General features: G+C 39.0%; 1 protein-coding gene across 2 annotated transcripts in view; it reads left to right on the forward strand.

Moving 5' to 3' along the window:
- LOC124552683 (neurexin-4) overlaps positions 1–14928 on the forward strand; it is a 174111-nt gene that overhangs the window by 38519 nt on the left and 120664 nt on the right. For both annotated transcript variants that reach the window (XM_047127004.1, XM_047127005.1), the window contains exons 4-5: positions 905–1046; positions 14391–14594. In XM_047127004.1, the coding sequence (XP_046982960.1) occupies positions 905–1046; positions 14391–14594 (346 nt within the window). The remainder of the gene's footprint in view (positions 1–904; positions 1047–14390; positions 14595–14928) is intronic.

The following is a 14928-nucleotide window of genomic DNA, read 5'->3' on the forward strand; positions in this document are numbered from 1 at the left end:
GCCTATCTGCGAGTCAGCATGTCCGCTGTATGGTGAGTAGCAACTTCCCTTTTCATTATATTGTTACTTCACATCTTGGATTTTCCATTGTGTGAAGAAAATAGTGAGAATTTCTATAAATGAAAACATTTGATTATATTAGTATTAATGGCAACAGTTGTGCTTTCAGGTCACTTGTAGTTGGTCAGTGATTTCACATTTATCAAATAAATTGAAATATGACAGCGTGATAAGATTTTCCAAGATGTGAGTGCACCTAAGCTTTCTTCACCTCCTTTTCAGATCATACTTGAACACTGGTTCAGCTCTTATTATGCTGATTGTCCCCCAGTTCTGTTGCATGCTTCATTAGCTCTTACGATTAATTTATCTGGTCATTTGATAAGCTCCTGCTGCCAATTGATTACATAGCTATAGTGAGTTGCAGTGTGTTTAGTCATACCACAAAACTACAGTAGGTAAGTTGATACAGGGTAGCCAAATAATTTAACTTCTGATTGGCAGGTTGAAAGAAGACCTGTGCAGCTGGTTGTAATTTAGTGGTCACTCGGTGTATGTTGTGGTAATGTTGTGAGACTGTGAATAGGAAAGAAATTTTTCATGTTATGAACTGCGAAAAGGGAGATGTAAAATCACATGACATGGTGATGAATCCCAGTTGGCTGAAACTAGATATTTATGTGTTGAGTTGCAGGGAAGAAGGCAAAGGGATAAGACAACTGAAGAATAAATGTGTGATTTCTCTTTTTGTCATATTTTAACATGGGAAAAATCAGTTGTCAAGCAGAGATTGTGTGTCAAGTGTGATATGGAGATATTCTCTTGAGAGTATGATTAGTTAAGTGACTGTTGTCCTTACCCTGCACTGGATTTGTGCTGTAATGTGAGCATTATCCACCCACAGATGTTCAAAGGTAACATCGACGGTGACTCCACGCGCCGCAATCGGTTTGATGTGCCCATCATTGCGCAGTGGATCCGCATTAACCCTACCCGGTGGAGGGACAGAATCTCACTCCGTCTTGAGCTGTATGGATGCAGATATGGTGAGTATTGGATAGAAATTGCTAAACGATATGTTACCAGTATGTGAAAATTATGCCAGTTTGAAGCATTGTGAGATCCTCATTGGTCTCTGGTGAAGTGTGGTTCACTGCTGGGTGCAAGCCTCTTCTCAGGTGATTCCGATATGCATTGATGCAAAAATGACAGATACAGAAATAAGCGAGTATGCAACTAAAAAACTAGAATTACACCATTACTGCAGCAGTTGGTATCAGGTGATTTATTATGAGCGACTTGTATTGTAGCTAACAGTTTCTATCAAAAATTGAAATTTGTTTCGACAAATATACTCATCTATGATCAGTTTAGGAATTGTGTAATCATATGGTGATGATAAAGCACTAAAGCTTGTGGTTTTGAATTGATTTTATTATTCAAATCAGAAGCAGGCCAGGCAAAAAATTATTCACCCAGAGGATATGTCATACTAAAGTGCGCGTCATTTATGTTGGCGGCCGAGTTTAGGTTCGTTCTGCGCATCTGACGTCACAAAACACAGTCAGCCAATGAACAGAGAACGACGTTGCCAGATCTCGACTGCAGTGCATAGCATGGACGAGTGTCTTCAGTATTAGAAACGTTCAGTCATAAATAAAGTAATAGAACAAAAGCAATGTCTTGATAGCAGACTTTCTTTTATAGAAAGTTTGGAAAAAGCGTTCTTTATACCAATTGCTTCATATTCTATTAATTAATTAAACCAAACAAGCAATAAGACTCGTAATTCAGGCGATAGGAAGGAAAGGTGTTCGTATCAATCTCACGAACCGCTTTTTCGCACTAAAGAAGAGCGGTAATTGTTTATTTCCTATTGTACTTTGACGAAGCGTGAGTAATTCATAGTCATACCAAAAGTGTTTGTCAGTATTTTGCGTAACGTGTTAGACTCCTCACTGCATTCTGTGGGCAGATGACCTGCGTTAGCGTAATGATTAAGGTGTTGGACTTCTATGTGAAAGGTTATGAGTTCAAACCTTGTGCGGAACTTAGCATTTTAATTATTTAAAAACAATATTGAAGTGCCTTACTTCATGAATTATATTCGTTTGAAGGCAATTTTTTGAAATTTCTAGTGCTTAGTCTCTTCATTAACCCTTTCGCTGCTGCAGACACGTGCTCGCCGCATTCCGCGCTGTGTGCGATTTTGTCATCATTGCACTGCTCGCCTGTGCAGACACATGGTGTTCACACTGCTTCGACACACTTATCATTCGATTTCACAAAAACTATTTGGCGCAAAAATTTGATTTTTACACGTCTTCTTGATTGATACCTTCCCCCCATAAATGACTTAATTTTGTTTCGATGTTAAACGCAGTTATTATGCAGCATTAAATGTAGTAAAGCACTGCACGAAATTTTGAAGAGTTTGCGGATGTAGAAATCCATAGCGTATACTTTCCGTATGGTCGATTTTAGTTGCCACGATCTTGAGAATGAAATGTGGACAAGAGACCTAAATTTCATATAAAATTTACTGTATAACAATATCTCATTTAATTTAAGTACCACATAGGTGTCGTATGCAATATTGAGAAATATTCCGTCTTTCGCGACTGTAATAAAAGTTTTATTTACACCGGACGCGTTTGGCTTTATTTTAAAGCACTTCAATCAATGAAAGGTATGGCACATACATAATGGTACTCATGTTCTCTTTCTTGTTTTTGTTTCACAGTCGCAGTTTCACCTAAGGTACTGAAATATATTCCTCTTCTGCAACTGTAATAAGCGACTTATTTAGACCAGACGCGTTTCTCTCTTTTGAAGCATCTTCAGTGGACAGTATTTTGTCTCCTCCATTGCCAAGTCACCTTTCATAGTTTTGTGCTGCAGTAACACAATATTCAACGTTTGTGTTGGCAGATCAGTGTTTTAGCAAATAAATGATGTTTGTGTGTGCCACACACAAAAATTATATTTGACATAGCTCAGAGCACTTCACTGATAGACGGTATATTCAAGTCCTAATGTTTTTGTAAGTCCACAGTTTTGTTTAATGTATTTTGTCTACTTCCTTTCGATTCATTGAAGTGCTTTAAAATAAAGCCAAACATGCTCAGTGTAAATAAAACTTTTGTTACAGTCGCGAAAGACGGAATATTTCTCAATATTACGTATGACACCTATGTGGTACTTAAGTGAGATATTGTTATACAGTAAATTTTATATGAAATTTAGGTATCTTGTCCACATTTCATTCTCAACATTGTGGCAACTAAAATCGACCATACGGAAATATACCTCTGCAAACTCTTCAAAATTTCGTGCAATGGTTTACTACATTTAATGCTGCATAATAACTGCGTTGAACATCGAAACAAAATTAAGTCATTTATGGGGGGAAGGTATCAGTCAAGAAGACATGTAAAAATCTAATTTTTGGGCCAAATAGTTTTTGTGGAATCGAATGATAAGTGTGTCAAAGCAGTGGGAACACCATGTGTCTGCACAGGCGAGCAGTGCAGTGACAAAATCGCGCACAGCGCGGAATGCAGGGAGCACGTCTTTGTAACAGCGAAAGGGTTAATGCGGCCGTGGTGGCTTTACTTCATGAACTGCGCGCTCCCCCCTAAACATAAGCTTGTAAACTAGCTATACTATGGTACTGCTTCTATTGGCGCGTGCGTCGTGTGCAACTGGCAACGCAGCACTCTCCCGCGCCTGGGCGGGCATGCGTGAGCCGCCAAGATAAAAGAATTCAACTATAATGTACTGTAAGAGCACCTCTGCCCATGGTAATGGCCTCAGTTCATCAAGGAAGTGTGTCCATCAGTTATTTCATATATGCTATATCCAGCTGAAGTCACTCATCGATGATTAGGTCCCATAGAGCAAGGACACCTAGAGTGAGATAATTGCATGCAAGCCAGATGTAAGGGCGGCCTGACACAGCTTTGTTCGATCCTTCTCAGAAGTATCTGGTACAGTGTGATATTTCATTTAGTGTTGCAGTGTGGCATTTTTTGTTCAGCACAAGTGTCCTCAGTTCGGCAGATCCTGGTGTCAGTGTTGCTTACCCTTAGCTATTTGTGTGTGGTATCAAGGGTGTCCAGAAGTGCAGTGGCTGTTTGCACAAAAAGAGCCAGTCAAGCAATATATCGCCACAGTCCTTTAAGACTGAATGGGAATAGCAGAAGAGAGAGACGAGACTTCCTAATACCTGTCAATGCGTCACACAGTTGGTGGATATTGAACTTGCTGTGAAACATTACTGTATCATACAGAAAGGATTTAAAGATTTAGTTGACAGTGAAAAAGCATAATATTACAACAATCAGTTGGTGGGATTCATTATTCTATACAGTAAGAAACACTTCCTGCTAAATTTGGAGGTGTGGGGCATGTGAAGAAATTGATGATACAAATAGTAAAATTTCTGAAGTCGTGCACATTATTCCTCTGTCAGTTGCATCAGTTTTCGATGGAATTGAGTGAAGATTATGGAGACTTTACTACAAAGTATGTTCGTTAAATCGATGGATGTGCCTAGAACAGTTTTCAATTTAAAACCAGCTATTGTTGAATTTTTGAAGGGAAAAGCACCGCACGATGAGAATTGAAACATCTCATATTAATTGCAGACCTCACATTTTATGTGGACTTGACTGCACACTGCCCACAGCAAGACATTGCAATGTGAGAAACCACTCATATCTGATTTGATAGGGATGCATTTAACAAGAAAATTGCTTTCTAGAAGGGACAAATTCTGACAGACACAATCATGTTCTCCAAGTTCACTGGTACTAAAGATAATGCAAAGTTTAGAGAACTCACTGTGGCTTTGAAAGAATTGCAAGGATGGTTTCTAAACATTTTGGTGACATGCCAATCTCACATCTGTTTTCGAGACCATTTGCTGTTTCAGTTGAAAGCGCCCTTGTGCATGTGCAGATGTAGCTGATTGATGTGCAGTGTAATTAATGTTCTAAAGATAAAGCCTTTAACATTAAAACTGTGCAGGCTATGTCTGTATTGTTCTCCTCAGGTAGAGTTTCAACATTTCCTTAGTGAGGTTGCAGTAGTGTTACAGTGTTTAGTTCAACATGTGTGTGTGAAAGACTTTTTTTCCATTGTGATAATGAATAAGTCATGATTACTGCAAAAATCAGTGGAATTGTCTGTGTCTATCTGTATGCTGACTGTTTCGACCAGATAAAAATTATGTCTTCAGCTTGCCAAAATTAATTAAATAATACTGAAAATTTGTTTTGTTTGTGGTCAGTTTTATTGAGAAACATCAAATAGGAAACCGAGTAATTGTCATTTAAATATGTCACATGTGTTGTTTCCTCCTCCTGCCACTCCTTGTACTCATAAAGCGTTCTTTGGCAGTGGGGGAAATGTGTAGCAGTGTGAGCGGGAGAAATGTGTAGCAAGGTGAGTGCTGTGGCACTCGTACCAGGCCATGAAATGTCAGCCAAATTCTTGGCTACCCCTGCCATAGGTCTATGAAATTGTGGATATGTTACCTGTTTTGTAATTGCTATGGGGTTAAGGTCAGGTGAAGTAGTGGGCGAGTCGAGGTGCAATACATTTCATAAGTGTTTGTGAAACCAGTAATGCAAGTGTGCAATCCTTTGGAAATGGCTGTTATTATCTAGGAAGTGGTAGTGACCACAGCATACTCACCATGATGTACAAGAAAGGGCAACACTTGGTCACTGAGATTATTGAAACAAATATTTTACTTCAAGTAACCTGAATGAATTGGCCCACATCATTGGAGTGTGTCCTTGTGGTTGGTTATGGTGTAATGCACTCCATACATGATCTCTCACCCACTCACATGTATGTCAACTTTACCTTCCAGTTAATTCTTAGTTACTCTTCTTAAAGATAATTCTGTAGTGGATCTGCTTTGCAGTGCCACTACACTGTGCCTTGTGAATTCTTCTACTTTGCAGCTGGGGCTAGTGCTGAGAGTTCTGTTGTATTTAAGCTACTGAGATGGCGTAATCAGGTTTGCGGTAACTCTTCTGCATTATAACAGCGATGTTACCACTGTAACTTTTACAGTGGTAGATGATACAGATTGCTCACAAGTTGTAGCTCACAGTAGGTCATAACATGTCTGTGTTCTACTATGACATTCAGTTGTGAAATAACGGGATGACAGCTCTCAAGGTCAGTCATTTACATTTTTGCTAGCACCCTCTTTTCTATGAGACTTCTGAGACACCACCAAGCCACGATGCCAAAGCATAAATGAGCCTCCTCAGCAGCTGGAGACGCACAATCACCATCGCGCTGTGTTGATGTCTGGAGCTGGTGGCTTTCACACCCCGTCAGAACGTATGTTAAACCAAAGTGCACACGGTGAGATATTCCACTGCCTAAAGAATATTTTCAGTTTCCACAAACATCTTTTGTTGGACTAATAAGATAAAGTTGTAACATGTTATTGTGTAGAATCCCATGTGACACCACATCGTGGCATGAAAAACACCTGCAAAACGTCACAGAACCACCTCCAGCCTGAACTACACCCTCTAAACACTGCAGGTTTAGTGGCTCATTGGATCGTCTGCTCCCTCAGTCTTTTATCATATAAAAAGAGGCAAAAATAATGACTTCATGACAACAGGCAGTACATGCTTCCAGTCAGCTGCTATCTAGTTATCGTTTTGTTCCGTCCATTGAAGATGTGCGGTTTACATGCTGTTGTGTGCAATGGCCTGATGTGAGGTTGAGAGGGGACATAAGAATGTTGTTTAAAGAATAGTATACAGGAGAATGAGAAAGAAAACTGAAGAGTTATCTAATGTGATCAGTTTGGGTTCAGGAAAGGTGAACACACTGGGAGGCAGTCCTGATGTTTCAATTGATAATGGAAGCAAGGCACTGTCAAACTGGAAAAAGCATTCAGCAATGTTAAGTGGTGTGAGATGTTCTAAATTCTAAAAACAATTGGAGTAAGCCATAATGTAAGACAAGTAATATACAATATGCACAAGAACCAAGAAGAAACAATAAAAATTTAAGTCCCAAGAACTGAACACTTTGATCAGAAACCCTGTGAGACAGGGATACAGTCTTTCGCCGCTACTGATCACTCTATACATCTGGGAAGCAATGACAGAAATGAAAGATAGGCTTAAGAGCAAGATTAAAATTCAAATATAAGGATATCAGAGATAAGATTTACTCACGACATTGCTATTGTTAGTGAAAGTAAAGGAGTAATACAGGACCTGTTGAATGGAATTAACAGTCAAATGCAGTGATGACTCTTGAGTAAACATTCTGGGTGTTCACAATTTTTTTAGATTCAGATAAATTTGGGATTGCGAAATTAATAGTGTCCGTTATATGACAGTTATGCTTATCGACAAGTTTATACAGCTACACTGCCAATAATAATTACAATAGCAATAATAACAATAACAATAATAACAATAACAATATGTGTAACTTATTTGATGAAAGGAAGAATTGTTTTTGTGGAATTTTGTTATTTTGTGCATAAATGAGTATAGTTTAGAGCAGTAACAAAATAATGTGTAAGCTTTTGCCACTCTCAGTTTTGCATTTTTGTATAAGCGAGAGTTTTAATGCTTTTCCATTTTTTTTGGAGAAATGTACAAGATCCCTAACATACATCTGTGTTCACGAATTTACTGCCAGGCTGAAAATCAGACATGTTGACGCTGCACCCACACAACAACTTCCGTACACTTCCCTTGTTAAATGTTCACTTGTAGTCACACTCATTTGATTTCGTAACTTTCTCAGTCAAAGGATCTGTTCTCAGAGTTCCCAGTTCCTTTGCGGCTAACTTTTCCTGATAATTTACTTTTATGTTCCGAGAATGAGATTTTTACTCTGCAGTGGAGTGTGTGCCGATATGAAACTTCCTGGCAGATGAAAGCTGTGTGTCGGAACGAGACTCGAACTCGGGACCTTTGCCTTTCGCAGACGAATGCTCTTCCGACTGAGCTACCCAAGCCTGACTCAGCACCCGTCCTCCCAGCTTTACTTTTCTGTTAGCATTTAAAATGTTTTAAGTAGTTCATGTTTTCACAGCACACGAAAGCTGATTGCTGCACAGTAAACGACTAACTCCATACACGTACTGCTGTTTGTGAAAATGATTAAACTCAATTAGTAATGTCTTCCAACATGGTCATGTGACTAGAATAAAAATGACGCGCTGAGATCTCTAAGAGCCTAAAACACACCGCTATCGATGCCACACTTAAGTGAATATCAGAGAAACCAGTGAGATAGCTTTTCGTGAATTTTCATATATACAGTGTGGGCCTACAGCACAGATAAACCTGACTGACCATAAGGTCAACAGATTTCAGAATCATGAATAAATGCAACACAATCGAGGCTGTACGATGGGTGATTGAACTGCTCCCAACTGAGTTGTTGGATAAGGTTTTGAGAGATATCAGCACGATGGGGCACACGTGTACGATGTTGCAACACAATGCCTTGACTGAGCATTCCATGCTGTACAGCCCCAATCTCACATCTTCTGACTACGACATGTTCTTGAAATTTAAGCATGATTTTGGACAATGTTCAACAGTGACTGCCTTCACTGGTGGCATCTTTCTATGAAGGTGGCATAGAAAATAGTTCCCTGCTATAATGAATATCTGAACAATGGTAGCAACTGGTTGAAGGAGTACGGAATGTGGACGGAGAGTAAACCGAAGAAAGACAAAGGTAATGAGGAGTAGCAGAAAGCACCAAGTTAAGAAATTATGCTACCTTGGAAGCAATGTAACATATGGACAGAGTGAAAAGGACATAAAAAACAGATTAGCACTGGTAAAGAGGGCATTTTTGCTCAAGAGAAGTCTTCTGGTATCAAACATAGGCCTTAATTGTAGGAAGAACTTTCTGAGAATGCACATTTGGAGCGCAGTACTGTATGGTAGTGAATGAAAATTTGAAGGGAAGGAAATCAGAACATTTGAGACATGGTGCTATGGAAAGATGTCGTCTGTTAAGTGGACTGATAAGCAATGAAAAATTTCTTTTGCGAAATTGCCAAAGAAAGGGAATGTATAAAACAGTGACAAGATGGCAGGACAGGATGATATGTATGTTAAGACATTAGGAAATAACTTCTGTAGTACTTAGAGGTAACGGTAGAGAGTGAAAATTCCAGGGGAAGACAGAGACTGGAATACATCCAACAAATTACGGCAGACATTGGGTGAAAGTGCTACTCTAAGATAAAAAGGCTGACATGAGATATGAATTCTTGACCAATTGTATTGGGCCATAAGATGGAAGAAAATAAATACAATCCACCACACTTTGCATGGTTCATATCAAGTACTGGTTGAGGTGGACCTGCATTCAAGGAAACTGCAATTCGCGTTGGTTTCGAAACCGATATTTGTCGATGAGGCGTGACACTTCACTCCATTCCTTGTCATTTGGGATTTTTTTACTCTCACTGTTCTTACATTGTGTTAGATGGCTGCAGGTTGTATGCCTTACACTGTGTTAGATGGCTGCAAATTCTATGACACTGCTAGTAATCACGTTGGATAGTTCATATTGATGACCGTCTAATCAGCCCATGTAATTCACAGTGTGATCTAGGCACATCAACACAACGCACCTTACTGCGATGATTCCATATGAGCGACCAGCGCGCATGCACACTACTTCAGTGTCACAACATACGTCAGTGGTCGAGGGTCACTTGACTGTGTGGTAACGATTGTACACTAACTACAGTTCGCAACAGCGTACAGTATCTTTATTCAATGGGGTGACTAATACACTGCATGTGGGAAGTTGCTGTGCACTGGACTGTGGGCTACAAATATATATTACATTGGAGTTTAAAAAAAAGGAGTTGGCAGAATTGATTTTTCATCGATATGCGAGTGGTATTCATTTCACTCTACTGTTGCACAATTTTTAACTATTTGGTTCAGCCGATGGAAGTTGTTGAATGTAGGGGACTGATGACCACAGATGTTAAGTCCCATAGTGCTCAGAGCCATTTCTTGTTGAGTATGATGTGTAGTGTTTAGATGCTCATTTGTTTTTAAATTATGTCGAACATTGTTTCAACAATGCAATAAATATACAGATGTAGTGCAGGTGACATTTTGCTGAAAAACTCTTGTGTACACCTGTACCTCATCGTTCACTTAGTTTCTTGAGCTGTTAAGAAACTGAGAGACAGGCTCAGTGCTAGATGGCAAACAAACTGGAAGATCACCTAAAGTAAACAAACAGAAGTTGTCAGATATTTCTGCCTCCAATAGAGCCCAGCAAAATCACTGTACAAGTTGGCACAAGAAAAAGATATTGAGGTTGGAGTCATGCATAAAGCAGTTAGGGAAACACTGAAATTGATCCTGTGTAAAGTGACTACAGCATAAGAAATGAAAGGTGTGGATCATGAAAAGTTAATCTGTTACTGCAAATGGTTTACGTCTTTTGCTGAGAGGAATGCCACTGATATTCTTGATGTTGCCTGCTATACATATGGGGCCTGGTTCTGCCTCTTGGTCATGTTAACACACGAAACACATTATTATGTTCAGTAGGGAATTCTTGTGTTGCACATGAAACATTGTTGCACGCTCAGAAAATTGAAGTGAGAGCAGAAATATCTAGATGGCACATTATTCGATCTTCATTTTTTGAAGAAACTGTGTACAGTGAATGGTATTGTTTAATGATCTAAGATTTCATTTGCCAGCTAAAGGAAGACAAAATCAACGAATCATAATTTTTAACAAGGTGGCACTACTATGCACACAGCTAACAATGCTATATCTTCTGGAAGAGCTTTTTGGGGAATGTGTCCTCTCAAAAAACCTATGGCCCCCTCTCTCGCCGGACCTTACTCCACCAGACATTTTTTCTCTGGGAAAAAACAAAATCTGTGATTAACAAACTACAATAACTGTGTATATGAGAAGCGTATCATAGTCGGATACGCAGAAAGTGTTTTCCAATAAAATTAAGCAGGTTCTGTTGCTACCCAGGGAGGAAGTCATTTCCAATGTATCTTGTAACTGCGCTGCTGCTTTCTGAACACTCTGTACTTTTAAGTGAGCTTATGATTTTATGGATGGCTGGAGTACCACTGTAATAACTTGGCCAGGCCTGCAACTAGCGTAGCAATGCAGTGAGTTCACCGTCCGTAGCCATGGCATCAATGCTATCTGATCTCACTGTATTAATGAGCAGACCATCCCTTCTTGGTGATTTTTGTTTTGTGGACAATAGGTGTGCACCAAGACATGTTTTTGTGTCTGACATTTTGTCTGCTAATGCTGGAGATATTATCAGAGGCTATGAAGACTCAGCAGTTTCAAACAACCTCATCAAGCTTGAAACTGGTGTCTGAGTCTTCATACCCTCTCATGATATTTCCAGTACTAGCAGATGCAATGTTAGCCCTTGGATCATGGTTAATGCTCATAAAACAACAAGCACTGATGATGCAAATCTCTGCCACGCAAAAGTAAAAATGCCACAAGAAAATAAACAAGATTGACTTATATTTTTGTCGGCTTCAGTATTTAATGGAAATATGGTGCAGTCCTCTATAATAGGTACAGTGTTGTTGAATAAGTATTCTTGGAATCTGCATTTTTGTATTAAACCGTGCTTATTGACGCTCCGTGTTGCGTAAGCTCAGTTTGCGTAACATTATAATTTGACATCAAAATCAGTGCTTTGTAAAAATTTGTTATGTAATTACATGTGTTGCCACAACACTGAGTTACAATTGTCACAACTGGTATTGTCTAAAGAATAATTAGAGCAACATTAGGTCTTGATCTTTTTAGGACATTATGCTAGTCAAAATAATGCTATATTCAGATAGATAATTAATGATGAAAATTTGAATATTTGTAGTTATTCATATTTTCTGTTGAAATGTAATTATATTTTGCTATCCCTTTGCAAAATATAAAAAATATAATTTGTGACATGTATTTTGACCGATATTACCAATGAAGGTTAAAATAACGGTAAATATTGTAGTTTGTTTTGAATGTAACAATATTATGAAAGGGAAAGTTGCCACTCACCATAGAGCAGAGATGCTGAGTCCAGATAGGCACAACAAAAAGACTGTCACAAATAAGCTTTCAGCCAGCAAGGCCTCTGCCAAAAATAGACCACACACACACACACACACACACACACACACACACAACACGCCCGCGCAAACACAATTCACACACGCAAATCAAGCCTCTGGGAACTGAAGTCACAGACTGCAGCCGTGTGTGTGTGTGTGTGTGTGTGTGTGTGTGTGTGTGTGTGTGTCGTCTATTTTTGAAGAAGGTCTTGCTGGCTGAAAGCTTATTTGTGACAGTCTTTTTGTTGTGCGAGTCTGCGACTCAGCATCTCCATATGGTGAGTGGCAACTTTCCTTTTCATAATATTGTTACATTCCATGCTGGATTTTCCATCGTAGTTTGTTTTGAACTAGATTTTGTGATGAATTTGTAAAAACTTAATTTCCTGAGTGTTTCTTTGGGTTGTCATAACTATTGATGTGTAAATAAAATTTATACTTGTAGAAAATTTTGTGTTCAGGAGCTAAGATATAGTGAAAAGTATCTGTAGTAACAGTTTATATAATTTGACAAGGGAAACTTGTTCAAATCATGCTGGCATTTGAGTGTTACAGTAAACTTCACTTATTGAGAAGAATCTTGCATTAGACCCTGCTCCATTATTCTAAAGAACCATGATTGGACGCAGCTGCGCACCTCTTTGTCCAAAGCAAGGTGACTGCCGCAAATGTCTTTCTTCAGGGTTCTAAAAATGTGGAAAGGGCATGGGGGGAGATTGTGACTGTATTGAGTATGTGGGTGGGCCCGTATCTTGCCAAGGTTGTTTTGATGGTGCTGCAGATAGTTTGGCTTGGAAACTCGTAGACATATTCCGTACAGTCCCCATCTCTCCCCATGAGATTTCCATACTTTTCCAAACATCACAGAAGCTCTCCTGCAAAACTTGCAGAACTAGTACTCCTGGTAGGTAGGAGACGAGGTACTGACGGGAGTAAAGCTTTGAAGACAGGTCATGAGTCATGCTTGGGTAGCTCAGTTGGTAGAGCACTTGCCCGCAAAAGGCAAAGGTCCCAAGTTCAAGTCTCGGTCCGGCACACAGTTTTAATCTGTCAGGAAGTTTTATATCAGTGCACACTCCGCTGCAGTTGAAAATCTCATTCTGGATAGTTTCGACATTTTTCCATGGAGGCAATACCCATCTTCTCTCTCAGTGGGATAAACGTATCGTCAGTTATGGGGATTGCTTTTGAATTAATAAACATTTTACTTACATTTTTCCATCTATATTATTTTCATTTACTGCCTGTTATACGATCCCAGCGTGTTGTAGAAATTAGCTACAAGTTTGTAAATAGCCATCTCCTTCAGCCATTCAGTGGACGTTAGGTGTGTGTTCATCAATAAGTGACACACTGTCTCATGCATTGTGCAACTTCTGACAACAGGCAGACTGATCATGAGTCGAGTAAGCACTAGCGTGCATTTCTTCTCTGATTGTGACCTCCTTAAAACTAAATAATGCCTTTCTAAGCTCTTGCACAAATTTACAGTTAATGTGCCATTTATTTTATTTTCTTTTTTTTTCTTTTTACTGTTATGTAGGTTGTTTGAAACATGTTGATGCTTTAGTTAGATAACCAAAAATGTGTAATTCGTAATTTAGGAAAAGAGTATTGCATCATAGCATGTAGTTCATACAGTTTCCATAGGTGACAGCACTTAACCCAACACATAAATGCCACATGGCATTAGCAGTACATTACATTCTAATACACAAGGTGGAAGAAGAAGAAGGAGAAGAAACAGTCAAATGGTACACAAAAGTTGTATAGTCCATTTAAGTTATAATAATACAGGTTCACAGCACCTATAAATTCTTTAAATGTTGTCGTGTTCACTATTAGCAATTTCAGTTTTTGTGCAATTTCCAAGCATAAAATTTGGTGTTATATTGTGGCATAGAAAGAAGTTCTTGGAGGTCTGTGTCTTAAAGAAGTTATGTGGTGTCGTGTATATAAATGCGAAATCCCACCAACATCCTATGTTTTTACTGCTTTATTGGTTTACTCTATATGAACATTTGAGAATTGCTTCATGGTTGTAAGTGTGCAGTAATGAAAACAAAATTACAGGATATTTTTATCAATTTGATGGCAACAGAACGCTATCATAAAGATAATTTGTGGTGACTGTGCATCTTGTTGCAGCTAAAAGATTATCACTTGCAGCTCAGTAGCTGTGTTGTGAATTTGTTTGAAGAATTATTTTGAGACAAATGTTTGCTTGTTATTGCAGAGGCAGAGACGGTGTATTTCAACGGCACTGCCCTCGTCCGCAAGGACCTGCAGAGGGACCCAATATCAGCAACGAGGGGTGTCATCAGGCTGCGCTTCAAAACTAACAATGCGAATGGAGTCCTCATGTATAGCCGAGGCACACAGGGTGACTACATAGCGCTCCAGCTGCGCGACAATCGCATGCTTCTCAATTTGGATCTCGGTGAGTGTGCAGGGTTCAGTCTTACCTGTTCTTGGTACCTTTTAAATATTTGTTGCTCTTCTGTTGACATCTTTATTTTAACCAATAAGTCGTGTAATTTGTGAATTTAGCCATTGCATTTACAACTGCTAAAAATATTTATTACATTTGCAGTTTCAATATTTTGTCATTTTCAGGCATACTGAAAGCAAACACTGTCACCAAATGAAATATGCTAATATTTAAAATAAAGCAGCAGAACTTGAAAGCTGAAAACATTAGTACTTACCCAGATTGTTAAAGCTTAGTCTATGATGTGGAGATGTTCCATGCTTTAATATAACTTCCAGCAATC

The sequence above is a fragment of the Schistocerca americana genome, chromosome 10 (assembly GCF_021461395.2).
Source record: "Schistocerca americana isolate TAMUIC-IGC-003095 chromosome 10, iqSchAmer2.1, whole genome shotgun sequence".
In the NCBI taxonomy this organism is placed as follows: domain Eukaryota; kingdom Metazoa; phylum Arthropoda; class Insecta; order Orthoptera; family Acrididae; genus Schistocerca; species Schistocerca americana.